Source organism: Cenococcum geophilum, assembly GCF_001692895.1.
Source record: "Cenococcum geophilum 1.58 unplaced genomic scaffold K441scaffold_14, whole genome shotgun sequence".
NCBI lineage: Eukaryota > Fungi > Ascomycota > Dothideomycetes > Gloniales > Gloniaceae > Cenococcum > Cenococcum geophilum.
Window position 1 is genome coordinate 2862880 of NW_027137572.1, and position 16417 is coordinate 2879296.

Here is a 16417-nt window from a genome sequence, read left to right on the forward strand (position 1 = left end):
GATATAAATAGTATTGGATAAGAAAATAGGTAAAAGAGAAGATAGAAAGGACGGAGGAACCTCTAGTAGGTGTCAGTCGAGTAATATTAACAGCTAGTTTTTGTTACCCAAAAATTACGTTATATAACGATATTTAGGAACGCAAATATATACCCTATCCCATACTTACACCACTACTAAATATTTTAGATTTTATACTTAGAGCTACTTATAATAGGCATTCCTAAAAGATCTGCCGGTTTAAAGCTCTATAATTAAATATTGTTAACGTTTTATATAGGGGTCGTCGATTAAGCTCCTAGGACACAATTTTTAAAGTTTAACACTACACTAATATTACGACCTTCTTGCAGTAGCCGAGCCACCCCTAATCTCCTCCCCTCCCTCTCCTCCCTCCTATTACTCGGCGCCAAGCTATTATATTATTGCTAAGCTATTATATCGTTATACGTCCGAACTAGGTAGGTAATAACGTGGTTAATAGTTATTAGGTATTAAAAATATTTAGTATATAAAGCTTTAAATTGGAATTACAATCTACTATATTATATCCTACGTAGAGGGCTCTATATTAAAGCTCTGCAGTCTAAATATGTGCTATATTCGTGACCAATATATTCTTTAGGCCCGGCTTAAGTAGGGCGCCTTAGTCACTGCAGTAGATCCTTACCTAGCAGTAACTAAGGCGCCTTAATCTTACTACTACTTCTAAATTAAGCAAAAGCTCTATATAGGGGGGTCCCAGGGGGTCTCCCCCTGGAAAACCTCATCTCTATATATATTAATTAAAGTTTATATAATAAAGCTCTAAATTAAAGCTTTGGGTTAACTAATTGGCTTATTACACTCGGGTCAAAATTTGCGTTGGGGGACCAACGTTCCGCATGTTAGAGCCGTTCGTAGAGACGATCGTATGGCGACTAATCGTATGGGCGTTCGTACGGCCGATTGTAGAACCTTCCTAGTATATTAGTGCTGCGTGTTAGTAGAGCTTTAGAGCTCTATATAGGGCTTTAAGCAGAGCTTTGAGTAGAGCTTCGTGCAGAGCTTTTGCAGAGCTTTNGTAGGACGNGTACGGTCGCAAAAAATCTAACTACCCTTCTACTGCGCCACCATAAAGCTATTATATAACTAGCTACTTATAGATAACGTAGATAGCAGAGTAAAGAGGCTATATTAGAGATATAGAGCTTTAATTATATATAGTTGTGGTGCAGTTAGGGGTAGTTAATATTTAAATTAATTGATTTTGGTAAGGGAGCGCGTACTAAGACATTTTATAGTATATAAATACTTCTATACGCAAGAATATATTATAAAACTGCCAATCTATGCCAATAATTTGTATAATATTTATTTTAGAATAAGTATATTTCTATTATAATAATTTTGTCTAAAAATTGCCAATATTCCAATATTGACACTGCAAATATCGACAAATGCCAATATTTTATTGGCTGGATTTTCGCTTATTGAAAACCACGCTGCTAAATACCAAGAAACCAGGATGCGACGCCTGCAGAGCTTCACCATTTCCCTCACCAATTGAATTGTGACAAATAATTGTAACAAATGCTACTTCTTCACTAACGTTAATTAGTATGCATCGTTTTATGCATTGACTCCGGTACAGAAATTGGGTTTCAAAGCGCGAGCTATCCAGAGTTTCTGTGCAGAAAGGCGGTCTTATATAACCTGCATTATCGTATCGTACAGAAGGCCATAGAGCTCGAGATATCTGCCCAAGGCGTTTGGAAATAGCAGGGTCCCCAATCAGCAGCAAAATAAGCAAATCCCTTCTTGTAGTCCATAGTAGAGAGAGGTGAAGAGGGGGCAGGAATTCCATTTTAACATGCCATGAGAATCCCCATATACGCCGTCGGAGTGCCAACAGTGGTTGACTTGACGCAGACAAAGAAAGAAAAAGAAAGAGACAGGTAAGATAATTGTCCACCCAATTCTCGCAAAGCATAGCATAAAAAAACCAGTAATGACCCCATAGACCCGTATAAGCAGTCGACCGATCATAGCAAGCCCACTCATTGTCACCTCCCGTCAAGAACATTAGATCGCTTGCGATGGGGCTCCGCGAGCCATCAAGAAGCATCCCACAGTGAGCTTGTTGCTCCGCGATCGACAAACGCTTCCCAAAGCATCCAGAAATGTGCGAGCTGTCAAGCTGGATCTAAGTCTGAGATCCTACCTGCACGCCGTTACTCAGCGAGGAACAACAATAACAAACCTATCCATTTCTCGCGTATGGGTGGAATTGTTGCCCCCCACGGTGCGCCCTGCCACCTCCGCGGTAGTTCGCCCCGGGTTTTCCAGCATTCTTTGGACCCGTAGGCGCGTTTGCAGGAGCGTTGCTGGGTTGAACTGGCGGGGGTGCGGAAGAGCCTTGTCGTCCGGCTCTACCACCTTGCGCAGGGCTCATTTGTCTCCCAAAACCGCCACCACCACCTTGAACTGCACGAGCTGCAGGTCCAGCTGGCGGAAGATTCGGCTGCGGAACATCGTCGTACATACCCTCCCAGCTTGTTGGTCCACCTTGACCTCCATAGCCCGCATGCTGCTGGAGACGGCGCGCTTGTTGTTGTTCATACTTCTGCTGCTCAAAGGCGAGCTGTTCTTGTGCATTAAAGCCCGGACGACCGGCAGCAGCAGCCATCTGATTCATCATAGCTGGATTCGTGCCATAACCGCCAGCACCTGGGCCTTGCTGAGAGGCCTGTTGCTGCATCTGCATTTGCTGCATTTGTTGCATTTGTTGCATCATAGCAGGGTTCATCTGGCCCATGTTTTGCATCGCAGCTTGGGTGTTTGGAGATTGTGGATGCGGGCTACCGGTTGGTGACATGCCTTGTGGTCGACCCATCTGTTGCATTGCCATCATCTGCTGCATCATTGCCGGGTTCATTTGACCACTCATAGCCGCCATTGGATTCTGCATGCCTTGGGCTTGGCCAGCCATGCTAGCAGCCATCTGCTGCTGCATCAACTGGAAGTACTGCTGCATGCGTTGCCAGTACTGGGCCATCATTGCTGGAGTCATGCCGTTTGTGTTCATGGCTTGAGTATTTTGCTGGCTCTGGTTCTGCTGACTGTCAAAGTTTGCGGATTGGCTGTCACTGCGACCGTTGAACTTCGCGTCAGATCCACTGCGCCGTCCAAATTTCTTTTCCTCCTCGCCATCACGCAGGTTACCACGAGGTTGAGCACGTTTGACTTCTATCGGTTTGCCCAAGATTTCGAGCGGGCCGGCAAGCGTCGCATCGACGGCTGCATCACCGTCGAAAGTAACGAAACCGAAACCCCGCGGACGACCGGTATCTTTGTCCATCATAAGAGTCGCATCTATGACGCGACCAAACTGCATAAAAAAGTGCTTGAAGTCCTGCTCCGTAGCCTCTTGGCTGACACCTCCAACAAAGATCTTACTCGTCCGTTCCTGCTCCTCGCGTGGAATCGCACGCTTTGGGTCGATCTGGAAATATGTCAGAAACGAAGCTTGCGTAAATCCAGTAGCGCATTGGGAAAAATTACAATTTTGCCATCCAGATAATGTTCCTTGACCATGACAATGTTGACGCACTTCGGGTCTTTGAAGGTAAGAAAGCCGAAACCGCGGGAGCGGCCTGTGGCGCTATCGCGCATGACGGTACATTCGACCACCTCACCGAATTGTGAGAAGTAGTCTTTTAAAGATTCTAGAAAGAAATATTGTTAGCATCCCATGTTGTTAGAGAGATGAGGGGTTGAGCTGTAAATGTTTGGGTAGAGCGGGAAGGTCTGCTAAGGTAGATTTTACTGTCTCAAGCCACGCAACACTGCTTCCAAATGCTTTGGTAATAGTCTGAAATAGGAAAGCCGGTATACATAAATTTTATGGAGCTTTAGGGAAAGATAGTTGTGTGCAGATATATTAAGGCGGTACTTACGTTCCGTAGTTTCCCAGTTCAAACCACCAATGAACATTTTCCTGCGGGCAGAAAGTCATATCAGCAAACTCTCTTGTAAATAGAAACGCCAGTCAAAAATGTGAATAAATAATAAAAAACCTAGGAACAATCGCAGGTTTAAAAAGAAATTATAGTGAGATGGTCAAGGCGGCGGTGGCGGCAGCAACAACAGCGGCAACAAAAGTCCCAGGATCCAGCTTCCGTCGCAATTCGGGTTTAATGGCATGCAACCATGCGCAGGCGGGCCGCAGACTGCAGGCTGCAGACTACGATCTCCATGGTAATGTCTAATCGGCATACAACAAACACGTTTTGAGCCGCAGTTTGATGAGGTGACAGTGAAGGCCTCGGGCGGCTTGATGGTGGTGTTGGCCCGCCTCGTGCCAAGCCCAATCTGACATGGACTCGCGAGATCATAGAGAGCATGCCACGAACGTGTGAACGTAGTATGAACGTATAGCCAATTCGCACATCGTCCACTCCTTCACAGAAACCATAGAGATGGATCCGTCCAATTCTTCCATATGCCAATTCGATTTCCACCACTCGCAGAATACGCAGTAGCCCTTGCAAAGGCACAGTGAGGTTCGGTTGAAGCGTCTGTGTGTTTTGCTATGAAGTCGAGTGCTAGATACTGAGGTCCTTGGACCAAAATATCCATCTGCTCGAAGGACTACCCTGTTTTTGCGCTGGTACGCTCTATGAAGAATTTATCGACATGAAGCTATGCCCCTAATAGGCGGCAGGTTCTGAGTTTCCTTTATGTCAGGCGAATATGCAAAGAGGTGTTTGGGATACCAGTTCTGTCGTCCTCTCAACGCTATTCCTCATCAGGCTCCTCAACGCACTGCCGGTTGTATCTGATCCAGGTCGCTCCGCTCATCCCGTCAATGCCACTTTCGCCCATCCAGTCCAACAACCCTCATTGACTGCAAGCTTTGCCCGACTCATAGTTTCACCCATCTAGCCAAACTCCACTCGATTCCACAATCTTGAATGCTACACCTCGCACGCTTGCCGACTATAAATTCGGATATGTTTTTTGCCGTTGGAGCATGCCTGGGGTTATCATGACTTCCTTGTCCATAGAACAATTGGTGACAAAGTTTGTCACCAACGAGAAAAAGACATATCCTATGACTTTGCTCATTCCATGCATGAATATGCGGACTAATTTTGACTAAATCGTGTTGTAGCCTATTTGAGCCGAAGACATAAAGGCGAATTGATGATGCTCAATACCAGTGTTGAAGATAGCTGCCGCCACCGCGCAAGTGGCTAATATCTCACCTCTTGATATACAAAAAATGTGTAGAATAGCTTCTAAATGGTACTGCGAAATCAGAATCTTCTACCAGACTTACCCGTCTTCCTTTATACCAATAGGGCCGTAGTTATCATCATTTTCCACTGGGCCGCCATCATAATGTTGACCTGCGCTGCCTTCCCAACTAGCACCATTCATTTTCATATCATCATCCTCACTCTTCGCTGCTGTGCCACTCATGCCATTTGATCGATTCTGTGCAGATTCCAAAGAAGTTTCTGGAATGGATTCAGGCGCCTCTGATTTCAATGGATCCAAAGATATTGGTTCAGGTTTGATAGCGGTGGGTGGTTGAGTTGGTTTTGATGGAACGTCGTCACCTTCGTAACTGTGGAAAAGAGTCAGATGAAAGCTAGGCCCCGCATATCGCAGATGACTACAGTTGCAGCAGCCTTCAGATCGAGTCACTTACAGATCAGCGAAGAGATCCTCATCGAGGTCTTCCGGTTCAGTCATCTTTGCTGTGATATTAGACGTTGAAAATGAAATGAAAGGGCGCTGTGGCCAGCGCGAAAAGAGAATGTGACAAAGAGCTTGACGTCGTCACGCGTACGTCGTTAGGTCCCCTGAAGGTCAGTATTCCTGCAGTAAGCAACAATAGCTAGAGGTGCAAGATGGCAAATAAATAAAGGCGAGTGTAATCAATAGGTGCCCCCAGGTGGAATACAAAGGGATGGAGATGGTAGGACAGTTGATGAAAGAAGAGGAGATGTGGAAGGTTGGGGTTCGGAACAGCGCGTGAACTTTGTCAGCGGTTGGGTTTGGTCTAGCGGACTAATCACGCCAAGGGCTGCGGCAACCTCATCGGAGCTTTAACCAAGTATTCGAAGCGTTGCAGAGCATTGTGGAGGAACAGTAATGAATGTCCAACAACTGCCGTGATTGAACTAGCAATGGCCTCCAAAAAGCAGCAGCAGGTTAGTTTTGCTATTACACCCGTTACTTATTTTTGAGCTAACAAGTTCCTTCCAGGAAATGGTGCAGGTCGGTCCGTAGCCATCGCTAGACATCGTCACTAGTAACAGAACAGCTAACCCAAACCACTACATGCATATTAGACCGCTCTTCGTAAGATAATCCCACACTACCCTAAGTATGCCGTATACTTATAGCAATGAACTAGATCAGCATCACCATTCTGGCGCACAAACTCTAATACCACAAAACCGTACGACGGCAAAAAGATAATCGGCGCGTCCTACTCCCACGCAGACATACTCAAGTTCGACTCTTTGTAAGGTTCTGATATTAGGCTGTCTGCCTTTGTGCTTTGTCTCATATGGCGTGCGATTATGCAGGTCACTTTCTGGCGGCGGCTCCCGCCCTCGAACACCACCATCTGCACCACACAGCCGTGAATCAAGCGCGGCTCCAGCCAGAGGCGCTAATAGCATATCTCCGCCGCCACGAAAGAACTATACAGCCTTCCTCCGCGACACAAATCCTGACTGGGGAGCGGAGGAGGAAGATGACGACGAAGAAGTGGGGGAATTCACTTTCGACGATGACGAGGATGAGTTTGGTCTCCCTAGTATAGCGAGCATGCGACGGAAGGGCAAACGAAAACCCCCAAACAAAGGCAAGGACCCCGGAGGAACACTGGACAGTTTTCGAAATGGTGCTACGCAGCTAGCATGGGGAGTGAATAGTGGAGACATCGCCGAAGAGCGCGGCATCCCGAATTACCCCACTACAAAAAGGAGTGAAGGTAAGATTCTTCGACCACAATACCAAGAAATCCTTCGCGACCCTGCGAACTCTCTCCACCTAATCTCCCACCCTCCTCTTCCTGCGAATGCGACAGCCAAAGAAATCGAAGCTCATTCCGCACGAATAACACGCATCAATAAATTTAAGCGTATCCTCCAGACAAGTACAATATCACTACCTGAGCTGCGGGATTCTGCATGGTCTGGCGTGCCCTCCGAAGTACGCGCCATGACATGGCAGATCCTCCTCGGTTACCTCCCTACAAGTAGCGAACGTCGAGTTGCAACACTAGAACGGAAGCGGAAAGAGTACCTCGATGGCGTGCGGCAGGCCTTTGAACGTGGAACCAGTGGAAGCAGCGGCCCTGTTACGGCCGGCGTGGTCGGCGCATCTTCCACGCTATCTACTAGCCGCGGTCGTGGACGAGGACTGGATGAAGCAATATGGCACCAAATCAGCATCGATGTACCTCGGACGAATCCACACCTAGAACTATACAGTTACGAAGCTACACAGCGCTCATTAGAGCGCATTCTCTATGTGTGGGCTATCCGCCATCCAGCTTCAGGCTATGTACAAGGCATAAACGACCTCGTTACCCCCTTCTGGCAAGTTTTCCTTGGGGCCTACATATCGGATCCAGACATAGAGTTTGGAATGGATCCAGGCCAACTACCAAAGCCAGTCCTCGATGCAGTGGAAGCCGACTCCTTCTGGTGCCTGACGAAACTGCTGGACGGCATCCAAGACAACTACATCTTCGCACAGCCAGGAATCCAAAGGCAAGTGGCCAGTTTGAGGGACCTGACGACGCGAATAGATGCTGGGCTAGCAAAGCACCTCGAAAGCGAAGGCGTAGAATTTATCCAATTCAGTTTCAGATGGATGAATTGTCTTCTCATGCGCGAAATATCCGTCAAAAACACCATTAGGATGTGGGACACATATCTCGTAAGCCCGTCCCTCTCATCTCAGATATTCGCCCATTCCCACCCACCCTCCACTCCTTCCATATCCTACGAACCCTAACCAACTTTCCACTACTAGGCCGAAGACGACGGCTTCTCATCATTCCACCTCTACGTCTGCGCTGCCTTCCTCGTCAAATGGTCCGACCAGCTGCAGAAAATGGATTTCCAGGAAGTCATGATGTTCTTACAAGCTCTACCCACGCGTGCGTGGACCGAAAAAGACATCGAGCTGTTGCTCAGCGAAGCCTTTATCTGGCAAAGCTTGTTCAGGGGCAGTAGCGCACATCTGCGAAATACCGGCGCGAAGGACGGAGGTGGGGTCGGTATGGGGCCGAATAGTTAACGTAACGAGGGGGTTTATGCATAGTAATAAGAATGAGCATCATGACGAGTTATGGGGACTTATGAGGTATGAAAGGCATTAAGTAAGGCCATTCAAAATCCAATAAACAGAAGTACAACGCCATGCTTATCTTCTATGATCTTTGGCCTCTTTCCAACTAGCCTTTCCAATGCAACAATGATAACTTGTTTGTTTCGACGTGTGCAGATCTCTATTGCTCCACCAGTCGCATCTCACGAAAACAAGTCCTTGAAAATGTTAACGCCCTCCGCGGCGCCTCCTCAAGCCAACAGCGAAAGATGGGTTAATACTTCAAGGTCTCCAAGCGCACCTCAAAAAATAAATGTCAAATTTTAACACATAAATAAAGTAATTCAGAAGCTTGATTGTCTCTGTATCTTGTAAGCCTTCCAGGCGTCGGACGAAGGCACGAACAGAATAAACCGAATATCCCGTCACCAAGCTTTCCGCCGCAATTCCCAACCATACTAAAAAGCAATGTCCGCCATGACGCCGGCCTATCGAAGGCTTCCGCTCTTAGATCCGCCGGAGAAGATAGCAAGCCGCCCAGAGTTGAAGGTAGAAGATTACCTCAAATCCACTGGCTTTCGGACCCAAAAGATTAGCCACTACTATCTATGGTTTACGCAAGCATGGAAAGAGTACTTCGAAAATTTATGGGCATTACAGAAGTTGACGTTATACCAAAAATTCGATGAATACCAAGCTACTTAGTGCATTAAGGATAAGATATTAAAGGAGGCCATTAAACTCGTATAGACCGGCCTCACAACAGGCATATATCTATTTTTTTGTTTAGGAGAACAGGATACGCATTTATATAGTGCTAAACCTTTATCCCTATCTAGGAATTCACCGCTACCGCCGATACAACGCGCCTAAAACTACCGTCCTTGTACTCCTCAACGATATCACCATTCTCTGCTTGATAGTAAACCCTTATATTCTCCACACTGTCCCAGATGATAGCCGACAAGTGTGTCCTATCCGGCAGCGGTCCGAAAACAATGCCAGCCGAGATCCAGCCACTGCGCCACTTACACCGGCAAAGTTTCGCTCGCTGTTCCGCCAGAACACACGCAATTCTGAGCTCGACCCAAAAGCAAAAATTGCAGACTTTCTTGGTGCTTTCCCGGGGTTGATATTGCCTATCCATATATTAAAAGAATATTACTAGGCCTTAAGAGAGCGGCTATTACCAGCCTGTATACCAGGGGTAATGATCCCAGTAGTGCTCTTTCAGACTGAAGCCTGGAGCCTGATAATAAACCTGGAGACGAACCCTATTATCTTCCCACTTTGCAACGGCAAGACTTGACCCTGTATAAGCCCTGGGAAGAGTTGGTCCCCTTGTCCATGGTTTGCCATTACAATATTCCTAGATCCTATTAAATATTGAATCTATTGCTCTTGGATTGCTTTCAAATGAAGAAGGAAGAGCATCCTACCTTGGCAGTATACGCGAATCTGGGGCTTGTCGTCCCACTGGACAGCTGCAATTGAAGTATTTGGAGCTGCACGAATTTGCAAATCGCTCAAATAGCCAGAATACCAGGCACTTTGCCCATTAACACTACTCGGAGAGAATATTATTTTGGAAAAGATAGTAGGTGCGAATCTATTCGTATCACCGTCAGCAGATAACTGGCCGTGTTGAATTCTGAGTAACCTCTCGGTGGAACATTCGTTTGGATAAGGAGCAGTATGCCCGTACGTGCGCGTAGTGCACGTACCAACGATCCACCGGGGGTCTGATTTATGAGATAAGGGCTGTTGGTGGTAGGTGCTGAGTTATGCAACTGCCAACAATTCCTCTGCGAAGCGGCTGAGATTCTCAGATAAGTTTCTGCCCAAACCGCTGAGCCTACTCACGTGAGGAGGCTGAGTCTAGTTCAACAGCGGCAATCTTGCCGTTGTTTTTTTTATAGTATTCCTCGTTTCCATTACCAGTAGTTCATCAGGAAACTTCTGACCGGTTGTTGGAATCCCAAGAAATGCTCCATAAACTTTAAGAGATCCAAAGGGGCTTCATCAGCACGTAATAGTGCTGAACAGATCAAAGAGTCGCAATGCTTTCCAGAGACCAATATCCTGTATGTGCTCCCTTGAAACATGAATCATCAGTGTCTTCGGGAGCTCAATATCTGAATTAGATGCCCATAATAAAGAAAGAGGAGGGAACCTGCTCCCATGATGTAGCTTGCTCGGACTGTAAGCGAGTTGTGAACTGGCTCCTTCACGATACAGAGAAAAAAAGTCAGTACATTCGTATTTGCCCGCCTCAAAACATTAGGTGTGGAGAATGTCATCATGAATATCAATGTCCGTATTGTTTGAAACTGGCCTCGAAGCTACGGTTGATCTTTTACGACAAGAACGGCCGTCGTTATAAACACGGAGGGACCGTTGTTGAAGTAGAGCGGTTCTTAGCGAAGGTCTTGCGACACCGGTTTCCAGAGGAAGTATCAAAGGGGCTGCGAATTGGCCTGGTGACCGGGTATTATGCACCGATGACTCTTGATGGAGTATGGTTAACGGCATTTGAAAAGGGAAACCACACCGCTCCAGGTTTAATCAGGACGCATAACTCCTGGACCTTCAAAATCGATCAACTCAGGCTTTTGCTTGAGCAGTGTGAAAAATCCCATAGGAGGTGCAAAAGACAAGACATCTGTCACGTATCATCTGGAGAAGATCTGTATCTACTAGACCTGCATGATCGACGACTCGTCTTGTCCACCATTAATACTATGCCATATGTTTGTCTCAGTTATGTCTGGGGCAAAATGCAAAATATCCTTGATTGTCGAAAATCGCGATTGGAGTCACTAATGAAGGAAGGGGCATTGGATAATCCAGATCTCTTCAACCCACCTCTTACCGTGAGGAGTACCATGGAGTTTGTAAAGACTATGGGCGAACGATACTTGTGGGTGGATAGATATTGTATCGTTCAGGACGATCATTACTATAAAGAAGCCCAGCTCAAGAGAATGTGTCAGATCTATGCTTCTGCAAGGTATACGGTTATTGCTGCTGACGGGACAGCTGCAGATGGCCTGATAAGTTGGGACTCAGAAACCGATCGCAGTCGTCAGCATAGCAACATTTGGTACAGTGACGAAACACACTCGATACTTGCTGGAGTAGGACTTGAGGAAAATCCTTTTGAAAATGGCACCTGGGACAGTAGAGGGTGGACATTGCAAGAGAAGCTCTTTTCTCTAAAAACTATCATCTTCAACAATGGAATGGTTCTTTGGAGGTGCCATGAGCAGTTTTGGCAACAAGACTTCCTCTATTCTTCAAATACTCACTGGAGGGTATTCCAACCGCTTTTGCCTCCACCGTGGCCCAGTTTGATATATCTTGGAAATCTGGCGTTGGAATTTGCCAAAAGAGAGTTAACTTTCCCTTCCGATTGCATTACTGCATTTTCTGGTATTCTGACATATCTCGAGCCACACTTTCCTGGCGGATTCTTGTTCGGCATGCCTGAGTTATGGTTCGATATTGCGCTCCTGTGGGAACCAGATGACCGGTTTCTTGAAGATCGATTCCAGCAAGACGAGGTTGCTTGTGTGCCGAGTTGGTCTTGGGCTAGATGGAAAGGCAATATTAATTTTCATACCTGGGTAATGGCAACACAATACGTCGTTGTTGATGAAAATATGCGTCCAAAACTCTTCGACGGGCCATCATTTTCAAATTTCTCTAAGAAATGGAAGGAATTTGCCCGTGAGTTAACGGACAGTGTGCCAAGTCTGACTATTCCTATCGTAAAATGGTATCGACGATCCAATAGTCCGACATCACCTGCACTGAGAGATAGACCAATTCTCAATTGCTATAATGACTTCAAACACAATGAGGCGAACATTGATGCGGATCCTCCTCCACCTTGGATACGATACGATACCCCGGACGGCTATATGTACAAGATAAAAGAAGCAATACACCAAGAATCGCCGATGTACAAATGCCCGATATATTCGTCTGATATGATTTCAACTATCTCTGAGGACGAGACCATTCCTTTGCCCATAATTTATGGCCGGGTTAAGAGAAGATTTCTGCGCCTTGGAGCGAGTTCCGGGATAAGATTGAAAGATGTGACATCAATGAACAGCAACCCTAACGTAATGCCCAATTTCCAGCTACTGTCACTCGACAAAAAGGTACAGATCGGCACATTGACCGTCAACGTCGTTAACCAGGAGACCGTCAATGAAACTAGCGCTACATCAAAGACGATAGCTGCTCGACTTGGCCTCCAAATTGATGGCAATCACTCCGTGATTGAAGTGATAGTTATCTCTGCTGGTGAGTGCAGCTGCAAGGACTCCGGTGCAACGATGTATTTTGAGCTGTACCAGTGGGAGGCGGACAGGGCGAGAGTCTCTCCCGATGAGGTATACCGTTATTATAATGTGATGTTTATTCTTCGGCGGGAGGACAATGTGGCGGAGAGAATGGGAATTGGGAGGGCTGCGAGGGATTTATGGGACGAAGAAGGTGACGAAGAGATTGGTGTTGCACTGGGCTAACAATGGAGACTAGCCGGAAGAGGAAATTCGCCAAAATCGGCGGCCAGGTTGCCGTCCCATAGTTTACACCTAAAAATATATTAAAATAGTTATGCTTCTTACTTTTAAAGGTATAAAATTCTACTGTTTAATCGCTAAATTAATATACGCTTTTAACTAGATGCGCTAAGGCAGTAACGCGCGCCTGCGAGTTACTAATAGATTAGTGTTATCCCTTATCCGCGTCCAACGAACAAGTGGCCCGTGCGCGAACGCCAGAATCAAAAACAACGCGCGAGCGTGCTTCAAGGACTCATTTTGGCTGCAGTATATGTAAAATACCGTTCTGCGAGAAGGACAACTGCTGGCAACCTCATATAGAGCGACTCAACTCTAAGATTGAGCTTGTGTGTTAAAATACTGTGGTGTTTGGCCCCAGCGCGCGCATCGAATTCAGTTCAATTGATTGGCGAGATCTTATCGATAACGGGTGGACGCGAATTGACGGGATAAGGGATACTAATGTGAGGTGACAGGCTCCGCACCACCCAGCCACGGCACAAACCCCAAAAGGTAAGCGAGTGACTGGCAAGATGCCAGGCACGGCTGTGCAGAACAACATATAGGCGAGGTGACTTCGTCACTTGACAACTAAGCTGGATTGACGTTACGCTATATAAAGCTATTAAACCTCAATCGGCAGAAGGTGGTTTCTGTTTATAGGAGGCAGATGTTGAAATAAACGAATAAATCAAGGTGGATTTTGTATTAACCCCAAATTAAAACGCAATAGAAAGCCGGTTTGAACAAGCATAAAAAGAAACGAGCCGAACGCTATAGGCGGGCGCAAGCACCCGCGCACATTTCTGAAACTACACCCTGGCTGAAATATACTGGATATTATATTCATTTTGCACGCACACACCATGCCATAAACACATAACCAACCGTATCCTAACTCCCATTTAACCAATCAAATACCCTGCGCCCAGGCTAAATCAGCTCCCCATCCCCCTCCTCCACGCCCAACTCCCCCTCATCATCCCATTCCAACCCCTCCGCCGCCTCCTCCGCCTGCCTCTGCACCTCCGCTAGCCCGCTCGCCTCCTCCACCCACCCACGCTCATTCAGCGCGCGCCGCACAAACCCCCAGTTATCCTCGCGATACAGCTTAATAATACCATCGCTGCACGCCGAACAGCAATCGTAAGGCTTACCTGTGATCAGCAGATTCGAGAAGGACGAGAGGAAGCCGCGGATGGTGTGCGGGAGCGCGCCGAGCGGGTGAACGAAGGGTGCGGGTAGGCCGGGGTGAGACGGAGGTGGGGGCGCGGGAGTGTTGGGCGTGCTAGCGGGCGCGTGGGCGCGCAGCGGGTGTTGCAGGACGCTGACGAGGAGCTCGACGAGGAGGGAGGAGGCGAGGGGTGCAATACCCGGGCGCGTTACTGTGCATTGCTGGTCGAGGGTTGCGTCTTTGATGGACTAGGGGTGCGGCGTTAGCATAACATGNCACGTTTTGTGGAAGTTCAGAAGGGAGGAGTTGGGGTTGGGTGAGGACTTACGTCGGCGGGCGCAACGACATCGTTGCAGAAATAGCAGCCTAGCTCCTCCTCGCCAGGCCCGCCGGATTTGACGCCGTGCCGCATAACGACGAAGGTGTCGAAGCCTAAGGCGGCGTTCAGGACGATCTTGCCGGCGGCTTTCCCCATCACTGTCGGTAGCCACCTGCTCTCCCTCGTGTCCATAAGCAGGAAAATGGCATCGTGCTCATCGATCAGCTTCCTGAGCATCTCGAACTCGCCTTTCACCTTGGCCTCGTCCGTGATCGGGTGCCCGGCCATAGGAACGGACATCACGTGGCCTGTTGCTTCGATGCCGGGGTATATTTCCTCGAGCGCTTCGGCTGCGCGCTCTGCTTTCTTGACGCCGCCTTGCAGGCAATCTTTGAAATCGAAAAGTGGCTGCCTGACAGGATTTGAAAAACTGACGCTTGCGTTGTCGATAAATGTGATCTTGCGCACGCCCCAGCCCATCAAATTCCTGCTAACGTAGGAGCCTAGAGTTCCCGCGCCGAGGAGAAGGCATTTAGTATTCTTGATTACTTCGAGATCCAAGGTGGGGGCTATGCGCCATTTAATGAGCTTGAGATTAAGGTCGACAGCTTGATCGGCGAGTTTGCGTTCGTCCATGTACTCCGAGAGATCGGCCATGCGACTGCTGAGCTTTCCAGAGTCGTTACGCTCCCAGCCAGTTACTTTAGGCATTTTGGGAGTTCGTGGTCGCGGGGATGATTGTCCGGATTCGTCCTCAGGGCCAGCAGTTGGTGGGACTGGTTCGCTGGATTTGAGGTTTAAGATAAGGCTGTTTGCTTGATCGCGCCGCAGATGCGTGTCTCTGTAGCACAGTATCTGGACTTGGTCGAGGTGCCAACGGTGTCGGACGAGGATAAGGAGGTTACGAAGCATCCAGCCGGGGTTGTCAACATACGTGGAGGGATCGGCGAAGCATACAAAGCGGTCTTCAGGGTCAATATCATTGAAAAATCCGGCCTCATAGCGCGAAAGTGATCCAACAACCCATTTGTAGTCTAGATTGTCATTGCCCGGCGTCTGTGGTGTTTTCGGTCGTTCTTCAGCTGTGGCAGGAGTCTTGGGTTCTTCTCGAACTCGTTTGGCGAGAAAGAAGCCGTGTTGGCGATTGTCTACACTGTATTTCCAGGTTTGTACGGAATCTACCAGGTGAGTGGTTTCCTTTGTGGATAATCGCCCGTGTTCCGCGACAAGCTTCCATTGCGGTTCAGAGTGTATAGCGGGGTAGCCAAAGTGAAATGTGAATTTATATTTTTTAAGATCGGCGAAGGAGATTGCGGTGAATGAGGCGAGGAGAGATGGACAGGAGTAGATGGTTCCGTCCTGTATAGCTTCCCAGATCTGCCACAATATATTAGCCAGCGTTTCTTTTTCCCGAAGCTTTGCGCATAGAGCTTACAGTACGCCCAGCACGCTCAATAACAGCGCTTCTATCCAGCTTCTTGTAGTCTTCTATAGTATTACAGTTCTTGATGATGCCTTCGGCGCGAAAGTAGTTGGCCGGTACTCTTCATACATGTACATTTGTTAGCATCCTCCCTAGGAAATATACTTTGGTATACAGACTCGTCCGTGGTCAGCGCAGTGCCATGGATTTGCATCCGACTTGAGCGCTGAGGATGGTCGCCTGGGCGCACCTCGTACAATCCCAGGACCTTTCGCGCGGAGTCATCGAGCTTGTCATGGTTGATCTTGATGTGTGCCAGAGTTGCGTAGAACTGTATCTCTAGGTCGGTAGACCAGGGCGCGTATTTAACACTCGTCATGGCGATATGCTGGAGAAGTGAAGTTGTTTAGAGCTAGAGGTTGAATATGAGAGGAAGCGCAGAGTCATTGAAAGAGCTGTAGGTACCTTGGTCAGCGGGAGCTGTTTAGTGAATGTCTCAGGGCCTTTAGGCGTCAAGCTTACCCCTCGCTAACATCAGAGCGCAGCGCGGCGGGACAAGCTGCAGATTGCCGAGATCTGACGTT

General features: G+C 47.7%; 6 protein-coding genes across 6 annotated transcripts; 2 read left to right on the plus strand and 4 right to left on the minus strand.

Moving 5' to 3' along the window:
• Window positions 1–2242: 2242 nt before the first annotated feature.
• K441DRAFT_676207 (uncharacterized protein) lies at window positions 2243–3975 on the minus strand (the record flags this gene model as incomplete). The annotated part of the gene is made up of 3 exons (XM_067650932.1): window positions 2243–3484; window positions 3544–3707; window positions 3939–3975. 3 exons carry the CDS (start codon window positions 3973–3975, stop codon window positions 2243–2245), a joined length of 1443 nt encoding a protein of 480 aa, XP_067505818.1.
• Window positions 3976–5319: 1344 nt separating this feature from the next.
• On the minus strand, window positions 5320–5742 carry K441DRAFT_467652 (uncharacterized protein; the record flags this gene model as incomplete). The annotated part of the gene is made up of 2 exons (XM_067641832.1): window positions 5320–5614; window positions 5699–5742. 2 exons carry the CDS (start codon window positions 5740–5742, stop codon window positions 5320–5322), a joined length of 339 nt encoding a protein of 112 aa, XP_067505819.1.
• A 373-nt stretch (window positions 5743–6115) lies between these two features.
• Window positions 6116–8639, plus strand: K441DRAFT_608324 (RabGAP/TBC). Its single transcript, XM_067645460.1, has 6 exons — window positions 6116–6203; window positions 6259–6274; window positions 6345–6354; window positions 6410–6520; window positions 6585–7947; window positions 8044–8639. The coding sequence occupies exons 1-6, from the start codon at window positions 6180–6182 to the stop codon at window positions 8308–8310; spliced, it is 1791 nt and encodes a 596-aa protein (XP_067505820.1). The 5' UTR covers window positions 6116–6179; the 3' UTR covers window positions 8311–8639.
• Window positions 8640–9175: 536 nt separating this feature from the next.
• On the minus strand, window positions 9176–9699 carry K441DRAFT_695282 (uncharacterized protein; the record flags this gene model as incomplete). Its single annotated transcript, XM_067652797.1, has 2 exons — window positions 9176–9479; window positions 9614–9699. 2 exons carry the CDS (start codon window positions 9697–9699, stop codon window positions 9176–9178), a joined length of 390 nt encoding a protein of 129 aa, XP_067505821.1.
• A 488-nt stretch (window positions 9700–10187) lies between these two features.
• K441DRAFT_59520 (HET-domain-containing protein) lies at window positions 10188–12927 on the plus strand. Its single transcript, XM_067644983.1, has 2 exons — window positions 10188–10424; window positions 10485–12927. Exons 1-2 carry the CDS (start codon window positions 10401–10403, stop codon window positions 12876–12878), a joined length of 2418 nt encoding a protein of 805 aa, XP_067505822.1. The 5' UTR covers window positions 10188–10400; the 3' UTR covers window positions 12879–12927.
• A 576-nt stretch (window positions 12928–13503) lies between these two features.
• On the minus strand, window positions 13504–16318 carry K441DRAFT_608330 (autophagy-related protein 7). The gene is made up of 4 exons (XM_067645461.1): window positions 16013–16318; window positions 15846–15954; window positions 14420–15787; window positions 13504–14339 (listed from the first exon to the last, which is right to left on the minus strand). Exons 1-4 carry the CDS (start codon window positions 16210–16212, stop codon window positions 13851–13853), a joined length of 2166 nt encoding a protein of 721 aa, XP_067505823.1. The 5' UTR covers window positions 16213–16318; the 3' UTR covers window positions 13504–13850.
• Between the last annotated feature and the right edge of the window lie 99 nt (window positions 16319–16417).